General features: G+C 36.0%; 1 protein-coding gene across 2 annotated transcripts; it reads right to left on the reverse strand.

Annotated features, from left to right (window-relative positions):
• Positions 1 to 90: 90 nt before the first annotated feature.
• LOC103987109 (probable inactive ATP-dependent zinc metalloprotease FTSHI 4, chloroplastic) lies at positions 91 to 18,926 on the reverse strand. 2 transcript variants are annotated; one of them, XM_065137200.1, is made up of 17 exons: positions 18,600 to 18,926; positions 18,025 to 18,280; positions 16,554 to 16,929; positions 15,838 to 16,096; positions 14,530 to 14,661; positions 13,075 to 13,149; positions 12,890 to 13,015; positions 12,681 to 12,790; positions 12,524 to 12,602; positions 12,269 to 12,406; positions 11,887 to 11,998; positions 7,704 to 7,867; positions 7,489 to 7,594; positions 7,276 to 7,352; positions 1,697 to 1,840; positions 1,427 to 1,612; positions 91 to 597 (listed from the first exon to the last, which is right to left on the reverse strand). In XM_065137200.1, exons 1-16 carry the CDS (start codon positions 18,861 to 18,863, stop codon positions 1,469 to 1,471), a joined length of 2,562 nt encoding a protein of 853 aa, XP_064993272.1. In that variant the 5' UTR covers positions 18,864 to 18,926; the 3' UTR covers positions 91 to 597; positions 1,427 to 1,468. The 2 variants fall into 2 exon arrangements, with proteins under 2 accessions (XP_064993272.1, XP_064993271.1); XM_065137199.1 differs by having other exon boundaries at positions 91 to 634.
• Positions 18,927 to 19,717: the final 791 nt, after the last annotated feature.

The following is a 19,717-nucleotide window of genomic DNA, read 5'->3' on the forward strand; positions in this document are numbered from 1 at the left end:
TGGCCACGCAAAAGCGATGATCGTCTGTTTCACTACCTGCAAATGCCATTTGGATTTTATGTAGGAAACAAACATAAATCAGGTGTTCCGTATCAATAAAACTTGGATCACGAGTTAAATGCCAAACGTGATTTCTGTAATGATGTTTACAAAGCTAACAGATCAGTCAGTGACATTTCGATACAAAAACATGAGACCTCGGGCACTTTTTCCTGACTGTTCCACAAAATATAATGTATTGTTCGATAAATGGTGATGATGGAACGACATATCTCGCTTTTTCTCATATGTTTAGCATATAAATCCTGACCCACTGGACCAAACATGCCCTCGTTTGTGAAGAACAGAATAAGGTAGTGAGGACTGGAACAACATATCTCACTTTTGTCAGATGTTTGGCATATAAATCCTGACTCACTGGAGCAAACATGCACTTGTTTGTAGAGAGCAACATAAGGTAGATGACACAGCCAGAAACCTCCATGAATGCACTCTTCATTTAGAATTTATGCAACACAACCGCACACATCCGAGCCTGGCCGGAGTTTAGAGCAAAAGTGCCTACTTATCATGAGCAAAACTGCTTCACCTGGACACCTGCCACGGACGTGTGTGTGATTCGTCAGATGTTTAACTGCACAATAAGATTGAGCCACTAATATCATATTAAGGTGATTCATCAGATGTTTAACTGCACAATAAGATTGAGCCACTTAATATTAAAGCTAGGTACTGCACTCTACTTGATGATTTAGGAGCATGCCAAGAACTGCATCTAGAAAAGAGTTCAACTTAAAAGAATTGGAAACCTATGATTCTTGTTTAAATTGGATTTCAGGCCTAAAGTTGGTAAAGTTTTCAAAGAAATTAATCCAAATAAATTTTCTAGTCTATAAAACTCTTGAAACTAGCACATCTTCTGTTACATTTTTATATATTTGTTTATCTATTTTTACCAAAGAAAAAGCATGCACCTCTGTATGAACAAGTGAAAAGAAAATCCATACATAATCCTTTTAACAATAATTACAAGGCATCAATTCAATGACTTGGTTTTCCCAGTCCTGAAATACATCTATTAATAATATTATGAATGGATTAGCTCAAACTTATGAATGTAATAGGAGAAAAAACTTCCACATCTTATAAATACCTAACTAAACTTCAGAAACAATCAAGACTTGGACGTTGATATGATGATATTTTTTTTTCCATTAAGTTTGATCACACCTGTTGTGGAAAAACATTAGACATTTACAAGAAAGAACCTAAACATAAGGTTTCCTTTTTCTCTCAAGGCATAAAACCTGAATAGAATTCAACAAGTCCAGCATGAAATTGCAACTAAGTTCCAAGGCAAGAACACATCTTCATGTTGTCTTCTTGCTAATCATGAAATATTCTATTAAATCAAATTTATACTCACAAGGGGGGATGGGAATCATATAAGGATAAAGTGTATTTAGTCTCAAAGGAAGTGGTCAGCCAGCAAAAGCTGTGGTCTTTCTGTGTCTTCTTCAATCTGCCTAGAGACTTCATTCTTGATGTCCTTTATTTTGTTATCCCAAATGTCATCAATCAACTTCCATGCTTGGTCACTGATGATTTGTGTCTGTACAGAAAGAAAACAATTAGCTACAACATGAAGGATCACTTTTAATTCAGATGATAGTTATCATTATGTACAATGACATACCTCCAAAGGCCTGGGTGCACCAAATGTGGAAAACCCAACATATCCTGGTGCAAAGGTAACCCTCCCCGGAAGAGAGACACCATGATTTCCCCATCTTCCAGCATAAATAAGTGCTCCATACTCATCAACTGGATGAACAGGAGGCTGCAACCAGGACCAAACAAATACAAGAAAAAGCAGCAAGTTTAGTTCCACATTGAACATTGATAGAATCTCAATCTTACTTTGCAAGGACAAACTAGCATAGAAGATACACAAACATAGAAACAGAGCAAGATTGTTGTGCCTCATGATGCACACCATCTCACATTCTGCAGAATAAACAGATTGACTTGTACAAATCCAATCTAAGACTTACACTGCCCTACTTCCTATAATCCTTTCTCTCTCCTAACTTCAGTAAAACGCTTGTTAAATACAGGTTTCTTTCTTCATTCACAACCCTCTTTTTCTGATCATTTTCATCAATGAAAATCTCGTTTATATCATAATAATCTAAGACCTACTTATACACCATATAAGATCCCAAATTATGTTATTATATGATGATTCTTGTGTGGCCTTACTCCTTGGTAATTTCTTTTACATTTTGCTTTTAATATTCTCTAACCAATCCTATAAATGTTATTTTTAAACCAGGGGTTTAAATAGGTGCTCAGGCGCTCGAGTGAGGCAAGGCGAGGCCCAAGCGCCTCAGATTAGCCAAGCAATGCACTTTAGTGAAGCACTACCTAGGCACTCGTCTGAAACCAGGCGCCGAGTACCTCAGGCGAGTGCCCGATTGAGACTATGCAACCAAACCAGACTAGTAAGTTTGGTTCGAGTAGCTAGTTTGTTCAATTGAACCAACTCAACTACATAGTATTACTATAGTTGCAAAACCCACCCCCCACCCCCTTTCGTGACCCCGAGCCTTAAACCATAACATAGTCTCTGCCTTCACTGTCGACATTTCCTCTACCACTAGCTCTCCGCCGACGCACAGGACCGCCACTGCTTCTATGTGTAGCTCCTTCCACCATCGAGGGAGAGGACCGTAGCTTACTCCGCCACCAACGGACAAATCTAAAGCTTCCGCCGCCCACGACGTCGTCGTCCCCAGCTTTAACTACTGACGTCTGAAGCTTTCTCCATTGTTGCTGCTGTCGTCTGTAGATTCCTTCACCGCCACTGCTACTGTCGTCTGAAGCTTCCTTTGTCGTCATCACCATCGTCCGAAAGTTCCACTATCACCGCCGCTCTCTCCTTCCCCAATTTCCACCGTTGGTGACTCTTTTCTCCCCTCTAACTATTGTTAACAATAGATTAAATATCGTTAACAATAGATTGTTAACAATTGTTATCATATAATAGTCCCTATTTAGATTTTAGCACTACTAATATATATTTATTTAGAACTATTATTAGGGTTTGAGGATTAATGACAAGTGTACAAAGCAATTCAAAAGATTCATAAAAAAAAATTCAAGGATCCTAACTTGAAAATACAATTATCAAAGGATTCTAAAGATCCTAATGCAATTACTTGCATTTTCTATGATAAGATTACTAGAGATGGTATTTTTCGTATAAAACAGCATAAGTATGAAACTTCAAGAATGCATCAACATGCAAAAAGTGTCCACCTGATGTAAAAAAAGAGTTATTAGCTTATATGACGGAAAAAAGATGCAAAGGAATGAATCTTATGGGATTTTACCCAGGGATAATGTTGAACATATTAGAGATGATGACGAAGAAGATTATTCAAAAAGTATCAATCCAATTGGAAAAAGAGTATATGACAAAAAAAGAAAAGAAGTCATAATGGTTAAAAAGAGTAAAAAGGAACCGAGGGACTTATATATGTATCAAAGATCACAGAAGCAACAGGGGCAAACAGAAACAAAATTAAGACAAACAAATAATAAGTGATGCTTATGATAAGGAAATAAGGGGAAGAACGATTCAACACATTACTCGCTTCTTCTATCAGGCTGGCCTTCTTCTTAGTACTTGTCATTTAAACAGTTTTAAAGGGATGATTAAAGTTATTGAAAGATATGGTGAGAGATAAAAACCTTCTAGTTATTATGAGTTACGAGTTTCATTATTGAAAAAAGAGTTAATTATACAAATGACTTATTAAAGCATCACAAAGAATCATGTGTAAAACATGGTTGCTTTATTATGTCAGATGCTTGAATCGACAGGAGACATAGAAATATAATTAATTTTATGACCAATCGTTCTTTAGGAACCATGTTTGTGAAGTCAATAGATGCATCATTTTTTATAAAATGAGGAGAAAATATATATAAATTGCTTAATAAATTAGTGGAAGAAATTGGTGTACAAAATATCGTCCAAGTCATAACCAGCAATGGAAACAACAATGTGTTAGTTGGTAAGATTTATCTTTTAAATTTTTTAATCCGTTATTTACTTTATCTCAAATTTGAATGGAAAAACTATGTGACTCCTAAGTCTTAAGAATTTTATTTTGTCTTAGGTAAATTACTTGGAGTAAAAAGACAACTTATATTAGATTCCATGTGCGGCACATTGCATTGATTTAATATTGGAGGATATTGAGAAGATTCTTGACATTAAAAAAACTTTAAACAGGGCAATCTTTGTTGTTGGATTTCTCTATAATCATACTGGGATTTTGAATATAATGACACAATTCACAGGCAACAAGGAATTGGTGAGATATAGTGTCACATGATTTGCTACTTCCTTGACATTACAGAGCATGCATCATTAAAAACATAACATGAGAAACATATTTACCTCGAAGAAATGGATGACAAGCAAACAAGCAAAACAAGCAAAAGACAAAAGGGCCGATGATATTATCTTAATGTCGTCTTTTTAAAATCGTACAGTTTATACATTAAAGGTAATGAGGTCTCTTGTTTGAGTCCTTCGGTTGGCAGATAAAAAATATATATAATAGGATATATTTATAAGGCTAAGGATAGAACAAAGAAGATGATTCAAAAGTTCTTTGATGAAAATAAAAAAAAATATTAAAAAATATTTGTAATTATTGACGAAATATGAAATTGTTAACTTCACAAGTCATTACATGCAGCAAAATATTATTTGAATCCAAAATTCTTTTATAAGAACACCTCCATTGAGTTTAATATAGAAGTTGTAAATGAGTTATATAAGTGCATTGCAATATTGGTTCCAAGCCTTGATGTGCAAGATAAGTCACACGTGAATTATTTTTATATAAGAATGTTGATGGTCTTTTTGGAATTCCAATGACAGTTCAATTTAGAACAACTATATCCCCAAGTATTTATAAATTTATATAGTTAATTTCATGTATAATATGTTATTGTTAATAATAAAATAAATTTTACGGTTGAATAGTCGAGTCTCTTTAGAAATTCCACTCTAAACTTGTAACAATTGGTTATCAAAATTCTTAATTTGACTTATAGTCCTACGGGTTGTGAGCGAAACTGAAATGTCTTTGAGCATATAAGGATCATAAATTATTTTTATTTTGATTAATCTATCCTTTTTTAAATAGATGTACCAATCAAACAAAAAGACTAAGGGTATTATTAATTAAATAATCAAGTAGGATCATTAATGAGATTATATGGTTAAAATTTTAGTCCATATCTACAATAAGTTGGATTGAACGTTGAATTAGATAATTTTTTATCCAATGACCAACCTAGTAAGGATATCACCCTCCTAATTGGATATTTTACTATCCAAGAAGTAAATCCCAAAGGTGAATGAGAAAAAATAAGATGAATAAACTACTGTTAAGCTACAGAGATATTCAAGTCTCAATGCTCCTCTAAAGACCTACAACCACTCACATATATATATGTATGTATATACATATATATTGTTATAATTATTTTTTTGGAATAAAACAAATGGTCTTGGATTTTGTTAGTTCTTAGGACAAACATCTACCCTTATACTGATTTGCTTAGCTTCCAAACAGTTGTCTAAATGACACCCTTTGAGGCATTCCATGGAAGGTGTAGGCGTAGCTCCCCTATATGTTGGAATGATGTTGGTGAGTTGAGATTGCCAAGCCTAGTCTTTATTTAGAATTCTGCCAAGAACAAGAAATTGATGATGATGCACATTTGCACTGACTAGACTATATTGAAAATTTATGCTAATGTTTAAAGATGTATTTGGAATTCCACTTTGAAAATCATGGGGTAATGCAATTTGGGTTCAATGATAAATTGGGCCATTCGAAATATTGGAGAGTCATAGATGTGGCTTATAGATTGGCACTACCCCGCTTGCTATCTGGTGTTCATGATGCGTTTGACATTTTAGTGTTGAAAGTATGTTAATGAGATGGCAAGTTGAGTTTTAAAAGATTTGCCCTATGAAGAGATTTCTAGTCAGGTGATAGATCATGAAACGCTAAGGTTCATGGGAATAATTATTCTGAATATGAAGCTACCAAGAAACTCGAGAAGCATATTCCTGATAACTATGAAGAATTTTTATACCCTTGGATAACTACAATCTCAATCAACTTCAAACTATCAAATAACGCATCAAATGAACCAAGACACTGGTTTTTGGGAATCTACCAGACCGGCACAGCATACAACAACTATAACAAGCCATATTGTCCCAACTATTTGGAGTCAGCCTTGTGGATCTTTTGTTGTCATCAATTTAGAACAATATCCTTAGTTAAATTACGAGCATTTAATATTATCAATAGTTTCTAATGAATATTTTGGTCTTCCTATAATAAATACTCCTATTTGTTTCAATTTCAGAATGTAGGTGTATCTTTGAAATACAGGAACAAATTTAAAAATACATTTATTAACATCCACAGCAAGACACATTAGAGGCAGGAACCACAAAGAAGCAGCTTCTTGATGCTGGAGATGAACTGATATCTTAAATACAGCTAAAAATTCAATCCGAAGTTTCTTTACTTCAACAAGGACTAATAAATGTCATGTGACTCACTTCACAGGTGCACATGTCAGTGATTTAGATCATTCTAGTGCAGATGTATGCTGCTGCAAGACCAAGGAAAGGAGAAGATTACAGTACATGCATAACAATCAACTCAGTAGGAAAGACATCATTAAAGTAATATAATCAATGTAAAGCAAAATATGATCTCAAAAGGTTCCACAGAGCTGATTATTTGTTACTTTAGTCTTCTGGTTTGCATTAAAATGTGAATATCTTAAGCATTTATATATACTCATGTTCTTTGTTGCAACACTCGTTTCATGATAAGGTCACGATATTTTAGAAGAGTAACAAGGGATGCACACGTGCCATGCTCCTCCCCTTAAATATTTGTTTCATGTAGTGTCATTTTACACACTAATGTGCTTTTTGGGTTCCTGGCTTTGCACTATCCACCTGTAAATGCATTACTCTTTTGATGTAATCAGTGACTCGTCAAGAAACCATTGAACCGAGGAGTAAAGCATATGACTAAAAGTGAAAGGTAACATGTGAGCAATATCGACCATATATAAAAGGTTATGTCGCAAGTAGTTGAATATCAAAGCCAAATATCAAGCAACAAAGAAAATAATGGACGCAAATGATATACATACTTGAGGAATCCGTGGTGCTTTTCGATAAATGTCCCATATCTCCTTCGCCTTGATCTCTCCTTTCTCAAGCAAAACATCTAACACAGCATAAATGACATGATATCACTGTCCAATATACCAGGCCAATTTTTTTGTTGCCCTGTTTATATGACTAGCCCTTCAAGCAAATTGATTGAGGTATATGTAGTCAGAATAAGTAATAGATCAATATACCTGTAATTGTCTCAACTGCCGAACGATATTCTCTCAGAACAGATGAGCACTTCTCAACAGAAAAACGCATGTATTCATGCCTGAGCGCCTCCAGTTTTGCTGCAAGCTGCATCCAAAACATTTGCAGCTGGTTACCAAGGAGGATAAAAGAGATGCCATTTACTGAACCTAATCTTGCATATATGAGAACAATGATGTTGAATTTATCTATGTACATGAAGCACAAGATCACTTTGGTTTCTGTAATACGCTTTTCCAAATGCAGTCATCCCTGTTTGGAGAATTAAACGCTCTGCACTAGTCGATGCTTCAGAGGTAGCCTTTGCAGAAATCCAGCACAAATTATCTATTCCAAATATCTCCTCTTCAATAACTCTAGCTATGGATTTAAGAAACCAAGAAAGAAAAAGGATAAGGTTCTGTTTTCAAGCAAAAAAATTATTAAGGAGCACAAGGAGAAATCATTAGAGACAAGATACGTAAATCGACGTATGTAAGATATATAACATTTTCATGAAAATTGATGGAAGAGTTAGTCATCATTCCATTTAATAATTAGGTGAATGCATGAACTATTATTAAAAGAAATGAGGGGGTTAAAATTGAAAAAAACTTCTAATTACAAGTAATCCTAAAAGGTGATGAACTAGTTGGCAGAATTACAGATCATGTGAATTGTTGGGCAGTACATGGAGTGCCATAAAAAAGGAGCAATTTCTTTGGTCGCCAAGAAGGGGCATTTCTGATTGGAAGTAAGTCTGACCTAAACAATGTTCAATATAAATATTTGGAACAAATCCTGTCAAACTAAGACCAACAGCTGATACCAAAGAACAAATATCAGTGGGTCAAAAGGTATGAATCTCCTTACAATATATGCTCAGAAACAATACTGAAGAGATCTCTCCACTCTCTCGAGAAGATTATGTTCAGATTAATAATGTATGTTCTATACACCAAAGAAATTAAGCAATGCCGGAACCTTTTATTTCAGAGTACCATTTTCCATGCCAATCAACAGGGAAATATTAATTCAGTCAGTATTCCAGTGAAGTCTAACTTCAACAAAAGAAGCATCATCTATTCGCTACCATTGATTGTGCAAGCAGACAACAAAATAGTTCATGCATTAAAAAATTAAATGAGCTTAGTTTGGTAAAACAAGTGATTGTTATTCAATCACTAAACAAGGAGCTCAGTTTAGACCTAATCAGAACAGCAGGAGGCCCCATGACGAATGAGTTCGAGACCCCTGTCACTGACGAATTGAATTCAGTGGTGGAGAATTTGGAATGACTATATTATGTTACAAACAGTAAAAAGGGCTTACTAAATCCATCCTTGACAGAAGAAACTTTCATTGGATCAGCGAAAATCGAACTACCAAGCTCTTTAACTCCAAAAATTAGACCATTGTTTTACAACACAAGGACACGTCCAAATTACTCACAGGACTAATTTATTTCTGACCATTGTTCCACCTCAGAAAAACCATAACCTGGACTATTGGTGTTACTTTTCACATATTGTGTTGGCTGTTATTCATGCTATGGTAACGTGAAGAGTTGTCCCTCCATTGGATTTCATTTAATCCTTTGGCTTCATGTATAAATGCTATGCTTGATTTTGAGCAATTAACTAAAACAAAACCCCAGTTAATCATCCAGCCATGACACCTTTCAACAAGACTCCAAGTCTAAAAGGCCGTCCTGACATTCTAAAGAAACTAATTCATGATCATAGAAATCATGAAAGCTATCTGATAATCACAGAGGAATAGTAACAAACACTTAATCTAGATTATATTGCAGTAATCAAGATACTAACTAAAATTACACTTGACTACTGACTGCATCAGTATTTTCTCTGTTTATTCTACCTTTTTTTTTTTTGACAAAAGGTAAGTAGTAAAAGTGGGATTTGAACCACGGCCTTACGATGAACCATCAAAATCTTTACCAGCTAAGCTAGTTGGCACCTTCTAAAGAGTTATTACTTTTTTTTTCTAAAGGATAAATGGCAAAAGCAGGATTCAAGCCTAGAACCCTGCGATGATTTATCAAAGTCTCCACCACTCGCTAAAAATATATCAAATGAGGTTTCAAACCCTTTGTTGTGATGATCGTTGCCTCAACCTTCCTTTGGAGAATTAGCAACTCAGGTCTTGTCCCAGTAGTCATTGACTAGGCAGATGACAACTGAGGTCATGCCACCTCAAACTTGCAATAGCTCTGAAAGAGCTGGAGAGACATGATCTCGTTTAATTCTACCCTTTTGGCAGTATATCTGCTGTTTGTATATTGACAATAGTTTGAATATTTAATTAGTACCTTTATCGATCAGAGTGACCTAGAATATTAACAAGTATCCGCCAGAACAATAATGACAAAGACGATCCCAAATCATCTTACCTACGAATCTAAATCTACGCTGCAAAAGATAGCCCTTAATGCAGCTTAGCAAAGGTAACTACATGTATCATCCATCTTCATTTGGACTTCAATATCATTTAAAGCATGGCAGCACGCAAAAAACATGAGAGAGAGAGAGAGAGAGAGAGAGGGATGGGTGGAGAAACCTCAATCCTGATACTCAACAAAATTCAGAAGCTTCATCTATCAATTCCATGTCATTCCTTACCAGCTCACCGTATTAGACCATAAATAGTAAAATCTAAAACATGTCCTTTCCAATATCTAGAGATCGCAAATTTTACATTTCTGCAATTGAATAGCTTAGGCCTTGACTAGCATGAAAAAATGCGGTCAACAGATCAAGAACAGCACTATCCACGATAACCTTACCAAAAACTTCCAAAGAAAAGGTGGAATAACTTTTATCAAAATGTGATTAACTCCTTCCAGTATTATTGCTATTAGCATTTTCTTGTGGTATCTTTAACAACATTCAATGTTTATCATGTGAAGCATGGTTCGCCATACCATGGTATATCGCCCATTATGGGCAGCACATATCAGTCCGACAAGGGACCGATACATGGACCACCCTATGCCGGGTGGTATATACTAAGAGGCTCTGTATCGCAATCCGACTATTATCGACAGACAGCTCAGACTTGGCCCCTTTCTAACGTTAAAATCCATTTGAAAGGGTTTTTAAACCCTTTCCTCCCCCCTCTTTCACCTTCTTTCACTCTCTCAAACTCTTATACTCTCTCAACTTCTTTGTCACTCACTTCTTTCGCTCATTCTCACATTTGTACTCTCTTAAAACTTCACAAAGCTATGATGTGTGGATTGGATTAAGCTAGTTAGGGAGGATTAACATCTAAATGAGAGGAAGAACTCTCTGATCGAAGGTCTGTAGACGCTTTCTCAATTGAATTCGGTAACCCGCTCAGTCCAAAGACATGGCAGTGATATGGACAGTAATGCCTTAAATGACGATGAAAATGACGTCGAGAAGTCAATGGTCCCGTCTACACAGCTTGAGGGTGATGCATGGACCGAGTAGTATTTTATGCATGCCACCCAAAATTTATATCATAGAGCTCGACGTGCTAGTTGGTCATTCTTCTCCGAGCAATAATATGGTGATAATTGATCATTCTTCTCCGAGCAGTAGTACGGTGATCAATATTATGATACGAAACAACAGATCAGTGGTGAAAGTAAAAGTTTCGACAATCTTCATGTTTTGCACCAATACATGCCACAATCATACTTTTCTCAAGAGCCACCTCTGGCACATGCGGTTCACGACAATTAGACTACAACCATCATCACATTAATGCACCAATAGCATACAGTGTATCATTATACTATGTTGTGGGATTAATATCAATATTAGATCTGACAAACATATCAAATTAATATACAAATACATAAGATCGAGAACCCCGATCCACCGCCCATGGAGTCCTATCGTTCTTTTTGAAGGTAGAACTAGATATATCCAACAATCAATTACTTAATTTATTTGAATCTTAAAATTTAAATTATTTAACAAATAATCTAACAATTCAAATTATTTCTTTATAGATAATTCAATATTAACGAAAGGATAGTCCAGAACGTACCACAAAGCTACTCCTCAAGATTCGAAAAAGATATGTGCCACTATTATTTCCTAATTTAGATTATTTTTGATAAAATTATACTAAATTTATATTTATTTCAAACTTAAAAACTCTAATCTAACTTTTTCCTATTTCTCAAAAAATTTTAGAGCTATTTTCGACTATTTTTCATGTCATTGGTACACCCCACCGTACCGACACATGGTACATTGGTACAAAGTGGTACGTACTGTACCATCGGCCAAGACACCGATTCGGACCGGTAAGGAGAACCTTGATGTGAAGCGTAATAAAATAAAGATAATAAATTAAAGATAACTTGCTTAAACAAGTAGCAAAAAATACAAAATGGTACTTACGTGCACAAGCTCGCACAATAGAGTTTACATAATCAGATTTCCTCAAGAAAGGTTTTCCTGAAACCTTAGTGTAACGCATATTTGGCTTACTACGAATGGAACGGATATCAGTCTGCAAAAGTAGAATTTTGTTTATATGAATCACAAGTGGCATCCACACCACAAAATAAGAAAACCACCAATCCTATGCCCACATAGGCATATGGCAGGCGATTGGAGAGGCAAGGAGGTAGCACTGGACCCACTGGTTGGTGCTGCAGCAGCCTCTCCAACCACCTGCCATTGTGCTTTGTGCTGGTATGTTAAGACAGGAAACAACTAAAAATGGCATTTGTTTTTTAAGATAAAGTAGTAAGCAGCTTGAACCTTTCCTTCTACAAACCTCTACAAATGGACAGTGAGAATCTGGATAAAAACATGCAAGAACAGCAACAGCTGCTTCTCTATATGCTAACCGAAGCTTTAATTCCTCCGGCATTTCCTCACTGTCTTCTTGACCCGTCTGAAAGGTACCTTTTTGCTGAGAAATTTACACAAGTTAGGATGTTACCGTGTATGACGGTGCTGGATTGACTCAACTAATCCCACAAGCCACAATCATTGTTTTCTAAGTACTCTGACAGATGGGACAACCAACCCTCTCTAAAGCCTCCAATAGCTCTTCTCTTCCAATGTAGTCTTGATCTTTTCTTGCAGTTAAAATTCCAGCTTCATTCCTGTCCATCAACAGAAGTTTGTCAGGTGTCCCCAGACAGGTGGACATATAAATTTACAAAGCTCTAGAAAGTAATTACAGTATATTTTGCAACTCTGCTCCAGTAAAATCTTCTGTAAGTTCAGCAACTTCCTGTAGGAGAACATTTTTTTCCATTTCTGATCTGAAATATTTATTTCTAGCATGCACCTGTTGTAGCATAAATACAAAGGTTATCCACCAACAATCCCCCAGACATAGTTCTAAACAAACCAAACTCCAAAAAGTGAAATAGAACCATTCTGGTACCTGCAATATGGCCAGTCGTCCGTCTTTAGTAGGCAAGCCAACCCTTATAATCTTGTCAAAGCGACCCTTTCTCAGAAGGGCTGGATCCAAGATATCCAAGCGATTGGTTGCACCTATAACTAAAATCTGCAGCAGTTGATTATAGCAATGTCTGCTAAGGGCAAGATTTATAAAAGTTAACAAACCTGTGATGTCGATTCCTTAAATCCATCCATCTCAGTCAAAATCTGAAGCAAACCCTGCTCCCTCTCAGCACCACCCTGTAAGAAGCTTGTTCTTGTGTTACTAATTGTCGTAAACAAGGAAGTCATGGAAAAGTGAGTGGATCTCACTGTCTTTCTCTCGAAAAGAAGTTATTGAAGCAGAAACTACGAAAATAAAAAGGAAGAAAACAAACAACCATGGTATAACATATTACACATGGATATACCTAAACCATGTAAGGAACTTTCAAATATTAAAAGAAATATGGAAAAAATACAACGAGAGCATTATCATTACGTATTAGTGATGGCACCGCTAAAAGCTACTGAACTGGTGATTCTTCTATGATACCTGATGGGAGGAACTTGTTCATTCCATCTTGTTTATGGGACTCGGGTTTTTTATAACACTGTTTCTTCATGACAAGTTAGACAAAATTATCTGAACTTCACATTAACCTTCTTTAGTATAATCATCTGAATTTTACATTAACCTTCTTTAGTATATACAAAACTAGGTACTACTTGTTACTTATCTTCAAGAACCTGGTTATTTGTTTTACTGTCAAGTATAAGGTAGGGCATCCTTCCAAACGAATAATCCCTGCTATGGAAAGTGATACAGCTCATTTATACATGGGTGGTGGCAAATTTAGGTCAGTTATGAGGCTTATTGTGTTGCCAGGATTTATGTGGTGAAAAGAAGAAAGAGAAGAATGGGAAAATCTGCAAAGTATTTCTTTATTCTGAGCATAATATGAACAAGTTTATTAGCTGCTGCCACAATAGCGTTGGTTAACATGAACTTCAAATTTATGATTTACTATCAACACAAACATAAGCCTTCCTCTATGAGTTTGACAGAAACAGAAGCTCAAGCCAAAATGAATGACTTCTCTCCTAATTGTAATCAACAAATGGCATTCCTTAACTATTAGTTACTCATAGGCATAAAGGAAATCTATCATAAGCACGTCTTCAAAGCTTCCTCCTGAATGCCTATGTAACTATTACTCACTACAGAGTAAATTGCCAAAATTATTTATTTATTCTGCTCTAATTTGGATTAAACTTATCCTAAATACATTAACAACTTCTATTGTTTGTACCAGTTCTCCTAAAGCACAAGTTCTTATAAAATTATCATTGATAAGCAAACAATAAACAAAATTACTTTCTAAACTTGTACAGCAACACAATAGGTATTTTAATATTTGTTATAAACAGATTTCTTCCAATAAAAAATACTGCAACCCAAAAAAAGTAAATGTCAAGTTAAACCATGACTATTGCAGTGTAAAAACCATGTTAGATAGAGCAAAATTTGAATAAATACATATCCATACTCATGTACCAGCATTCTAACAAAAAATAAGACAAGCCATGATGCAGTCAGTACATGCAGGCAAGAATAGTCAAATTTTGAACAGATCTCACCCCACCAATATCCGGCCCACCACGTTTACTGCCAATTGCGTCGATCTCATCAATAAATATTATTGATGGAGCATATGATCTAGCACTAGAAAATAGATCTTTTACACGGGCTGCGGCAACACCTACAAACATCTGCCAGAGAAGATATAAATGAATGCTTGTTGAGCTTAACTTGGAACATATATACCAAGCAAACAGTAATCTGTAGTACTTAGTGCATATGTAGAATCATTATAAAATGGATGGGAACTTTCTTTGAATGCAGCTTATGTAAATCATTTAACACATGAAATAACACGTGAGTGCATAAGTTATGCACATTGTACCATGCACAGGATAGATGCTACAAAGTACAAACCACGTCAATATTGACAATCACACATTGAACATATTGAGAATTTATCTGTTTTGACATCTTATGTCAAAATGACATACACATGACCCATGATATACAACCAAGCAGATCTTATCTTGTACAAGAAAAAAATAAACTTCAAAATACATAGATAACAAATCTAGCTGCATGGTAATTTTTCTCCCATTATCATATATTTTCAACTAAAAAATAATCAATTAATGTGAGGAAGTTCAGCCAAATAGAAACATAATGAACAGAAGCAATTTATGAAGAGTTTAAGTGGTCAAGCTGCACAAGAAGTAGGAAACTAGTTTCTCATGTTAATGTGATTTACCAAGACCCAAAATTTGAACAGTATCTTCGCAAAATATTCATTAATTTACCACTTTCCATGAGAGATGCAGATCTCTAACATCTGAAAGAAAAGCAAACCAAAAGTATATGACAAATACTGTTAACTGATCTCAACAACAATTTTTTTTCTTTTTTTATTACAAAGGTTACATGGATTTGAGCATCTACCATTAGCATGCACAAGAAAAAGATATAAAAAAATAAATCATAAATCCTAGCCGAGAAAATAAATAGTAGAAGAAGGGGAAAAGAGATCACCAACATGCTTCATAAAATCACTGCAAGATCAAGATGTCAACATGATATAATATTTTCAATTTAATTTCACAAGAAGTAAAAAAAAGCTAAATTTAGTTTGCTTCAGTAGCCAAAGAAAATTTTTTTCACCTCTTGCAACCACACCATTAAGATGAAAGAACTATAGCAATTACAATGGAGTAAAGTTTCAAGGTGGTAAGACACCCATGCAGAGAGAAGGGAACAAAAAGGTGTCACATAATACAACATTTGAGTAGCAAAATGGTGGCAATTTGTCAAGGACATAGATTTTCATTTTGTTTATATGCAAACCATAGAGTAAAGAAATGAAGTTTTACCTCAACAAAATCAGTGCCATTTGCTGCAAAGAAGGGAAGTCCTGCTTCACCTGCAATAGCTTTAGCCAGCAGTGTTTTTCCTGTTCCAGGTGGTCCATGAAGAAGCACACCTTTAGGACAATAGATACCCTTATCTTGAAATTCTTTATCATTTTTGAGGATTCGGACAATTTCTTGCAATTCCAGCTTTATATACTCCTGGCCCGCAAAATCATCAAATGTGACACCTGTAGTCTCTTCTGCAGATATGAATTTTGCACTGGGCAAATGGAAGTAAGCACATAAATAACTATTAGAGATTCTATATTTCTCTAAATAGAATTTTTCACTTCAGCTAGAATACCTAGAAAGAGACAGATGGCCCAAAATGGCACACTAAATCAAGAAATATTGATTATCTGTGACACTCGTAGCAAAGACCTCGTGGACACAAAATACCCATTGACTTAGTTCCTTATATTCCAAAATTACTGCATCTAAACATTATATGAAGGAAAAAGCTGACCAGACAGTTTTACGTAAATCTTTTTTGAGCAATAGTAAAAGTGAAATGATCCAAAGACATCAATCATCAACAAAACATAATGTTCATGTTAATTTTACACACGAAATAATTTTCTTCTGAAAAATAAAAAATAAAACTGTGAATCCCTTTTTATTAAGCTGTCAAATGCCTATTGATAAAAAATTCATTAGCATATGATTTGTTTACTCACCGACTTTTGCCCAAAGATCCTAGCGTATCACTCTTAAGGGGTTTCCTTACTTTCTTCATAGGTGGACCCAAGTCACATGGAATTAACTTGGCGTAAATTGGTCTCATCACACTATCAACCCATAGGTAAATAGCAATTGAAAGAGCCAAACGCATAGACCACACAACAGCAGTTGCAATGGTACCATAGACCTCAGCAGATACAGAATCCACATTTATAACATCAACGTTTACAAGTTGCTGGTGCAATTTACTCCAAACATCATTCCACCCATCAACTGGCATTTGGTCAACAATATGGCGGCGATACACAATTTCTCTATTTGAGTTTTCCTTTCTTTCCCCTCTCCTTCCATCTCTGTAATATGGCAAGATTACTGCAGACAACAATACACTAATTGAAAATACAAAAAACAGCACATAGAAATTAACGAATGTAAAACTTAATGAGGTAAACATGTCCTTGAGCTACCTTTTCTGAAAAGCAAAATACTCATTGCTGCAAGGTAACAAAAATCAACATCATATACATAGACTTGACTGAATGATAATGGATAACTTTATAGATTGACCAATAATCTGGCTATATAATGAAATGATTATAAAAGTCAGTGTGCTCCAAAAAAGGTGGCTTCACTCTAAATTTTAATGTCGGGACACGTAACATGACAATTAACATATAAGTCAATGAATGGTTAATTGCAAAAAGAACATACTGAACGGCACCATGGAATGACATTTTGCCCAGACTAGTATGAAACAGGCAGTACATACTGTTCTGCACATGAATTGGTACGCGGACCGCCTCCATGTTGGGGATCTGGTCCAACCCATTAAAATTGTAAAAAAAAAAGGTTTTCCCTACAACTAGGGTTCGCGAACGCAAGTGCTCTTCTCCATGTGCAGGGAGTGCAGCATACCTCCCTGCCGCTGTCGTTTGCTGCTGCTACCTCCTGTTGCTCACTGCATGCTGTCGGCCATGGGTAGGGTTCCTCCTCCCTCCTCCCTCCTCCCTCCTCCCTCCTCCTTCACCGCTTCCTCTTCTTCCTACTTCTTCCTCTTCCTCCATTGCTTTCTCTTCTTCCTTCCTCTTCCTACAAATCACTAGTATATGCCAAAGTATAGTGTGTTGGCACACCAGTACCGACCAGTATGTATCAATCCGACCAGGGAATGGTAGAGTTGTCTTAATGATTTTGTAATCATCAATGTGCAACGTATATCATGCAAAAGTGGTTGAGTATCAGTTCACCATATATACCTTAAAAGAAACCAAAAAATATATGATTTTCAATTGACCATAACTTCCAATAATTAGCACTATGACAATGAAGAAAGAGAACAAAATACTTGTGTTGATGAAGCTACTGTTATTCCAGTAAATACTTGGAACAATGAACCAGAGAACAAGACTAGCAACTTCAAAAACAAATGAAAATGCTTGGAACAAAGAAAAGAGATGGATCACATACCGGAGATGGTCTGGCCAAAATTTGAGTACTCCATGAACTGGACATTGTTCGAATTGAGTAGATTCCAGAATTCACTAAAATCAATTCTATGAGAGTTCTCTGGATCCCATTCAGTTCCCTTCAATTTTCCCTGAAAAGTCAGCAATGCTCTACTCCAGCAGGAAGCCATGACAAGCTGTCTCTCCAATTGCAGATTTGCTTTATTCTCAAACTTTTCCAATTTATCAATACGATGCTGCTCCAAACCCTTCAACTTCTGAAAACCCATTCAGAATGTTCCAAGCATGAGGACATATCATTGTCACAAAAATGCTGCCAGTAGGTAAAAGTGAATCTCACAGGTTGGTAAGAATCGAACTTACCATTTCACCGTTCACATTCAGACCCGAAAGAAAATGCAAAAATAAACCATAGACTGATCATGAGACTTTCGCATCTTAGCCAAATAAAATAAACCACATAAATTAATATCTTAGCGCCAGAGAAACTTCCTACACTACTGAAGACACTGAAAAGAAACTAAAGATCACACCTTTATCCAACCGAAAACTATAATAATCAAAACAGAACCACACCTCGAAAAGCCGCTGTGACTCCAGATCCTCTTGCGTCACTGCTGATTCCTCAGCCGCTGCTTCACCATCACCGTCAAGAGAGGTGTTCGATTCCAAGCTCCGAACTCTGAAACAGGCGTTCTCGAGCGGAACGGAAACAGAGAGGCGATTTTTAAATCGTTGGCACCAGAGATTGGTTCTTAGCGAGCGGAACGAAGGAACGAAAATAGGAGAGGGACTCGAGAAGCGGGATGCAGCGGGCGAAATCGGATAATGAGAAGCCATCGCCGGCTTATCCCGTCCGCTCTGCAAAGCGAGGGTGGGTCGGCGATTCGAGGGGTTTATCCATCGAGGAGATCGTAATAGAAGGGAAGCACAAAAAGGGTCGGATGCTGTTTAAATTGGATCCGAAACCGGTTTTAGACTTCTGAGTGAGTTTCCACTTCTGCTATGGGCCGGCCCGCTATGAAGGAGAAGTATCACACAATAAGACTTTTGTTTTACGTGCATCGGCCATCAATCTCATGCATCTTTTACATATAAGATTCCCTATATAGAAAGCTGAATTCGACATGCTTTGATCCTAAAGTAATCTAAGTATGTAAGTTGGGCTTAAATAATAATGTTATATTGATCTTCTTGTAATATCTGACATATCGACAATTCAAGTCAGCATTCTTTAACACCCTTGCATATCTTCTATATTGTATAGTCCTTATGCAAGCAATTGAAGTAAGCATAACGTAATATTCTTATGCATCTCCTACTTCGACATCCTAAAACATATAGTTCAAATTGGTATATGCCATGGTGCCCTTGAGTATATACTATATTGAATATTCTTTATGTTATCAATTTATTCTATATTCAACACCCCAAAACATAAGTTCTTATCGGAAACTTCATCACCATGTGATAGGTGGATACCACGACCTTCAATCAGTTGAGAGTGAGTTAGTCAATGATTATGTTATAGGCCGAAGGGATATCCATCACTGTGAACTTGGCCATTATCATCTTGGAGCAGGATTCATCATCAAATGTGACGTGTAAGCTCATAGTCTTAAGTAGGTAGATGGAGTTGCCTATTAATCTTGTTAGCCAAGACACCGTAGGGAAGAGATCATTAGCTAATAGTC

This window comes from Musa acuminata, chromosome BXJ3-1 (genome assembly GCF_036884655.1).
Source record: "Musa acuminata AAA Group cultivar baxijiao chromosome BXJ3-1, Cavendish_Baxijiao_AAA, whole genome shotgun sequence".
Classification (NCBI taxonomy): Eukaryota; Viridiplantae; Streptophyta; class Magnoliopsida; order Zingiberales; family Musaceae; genus Musa; species Musa acuminata.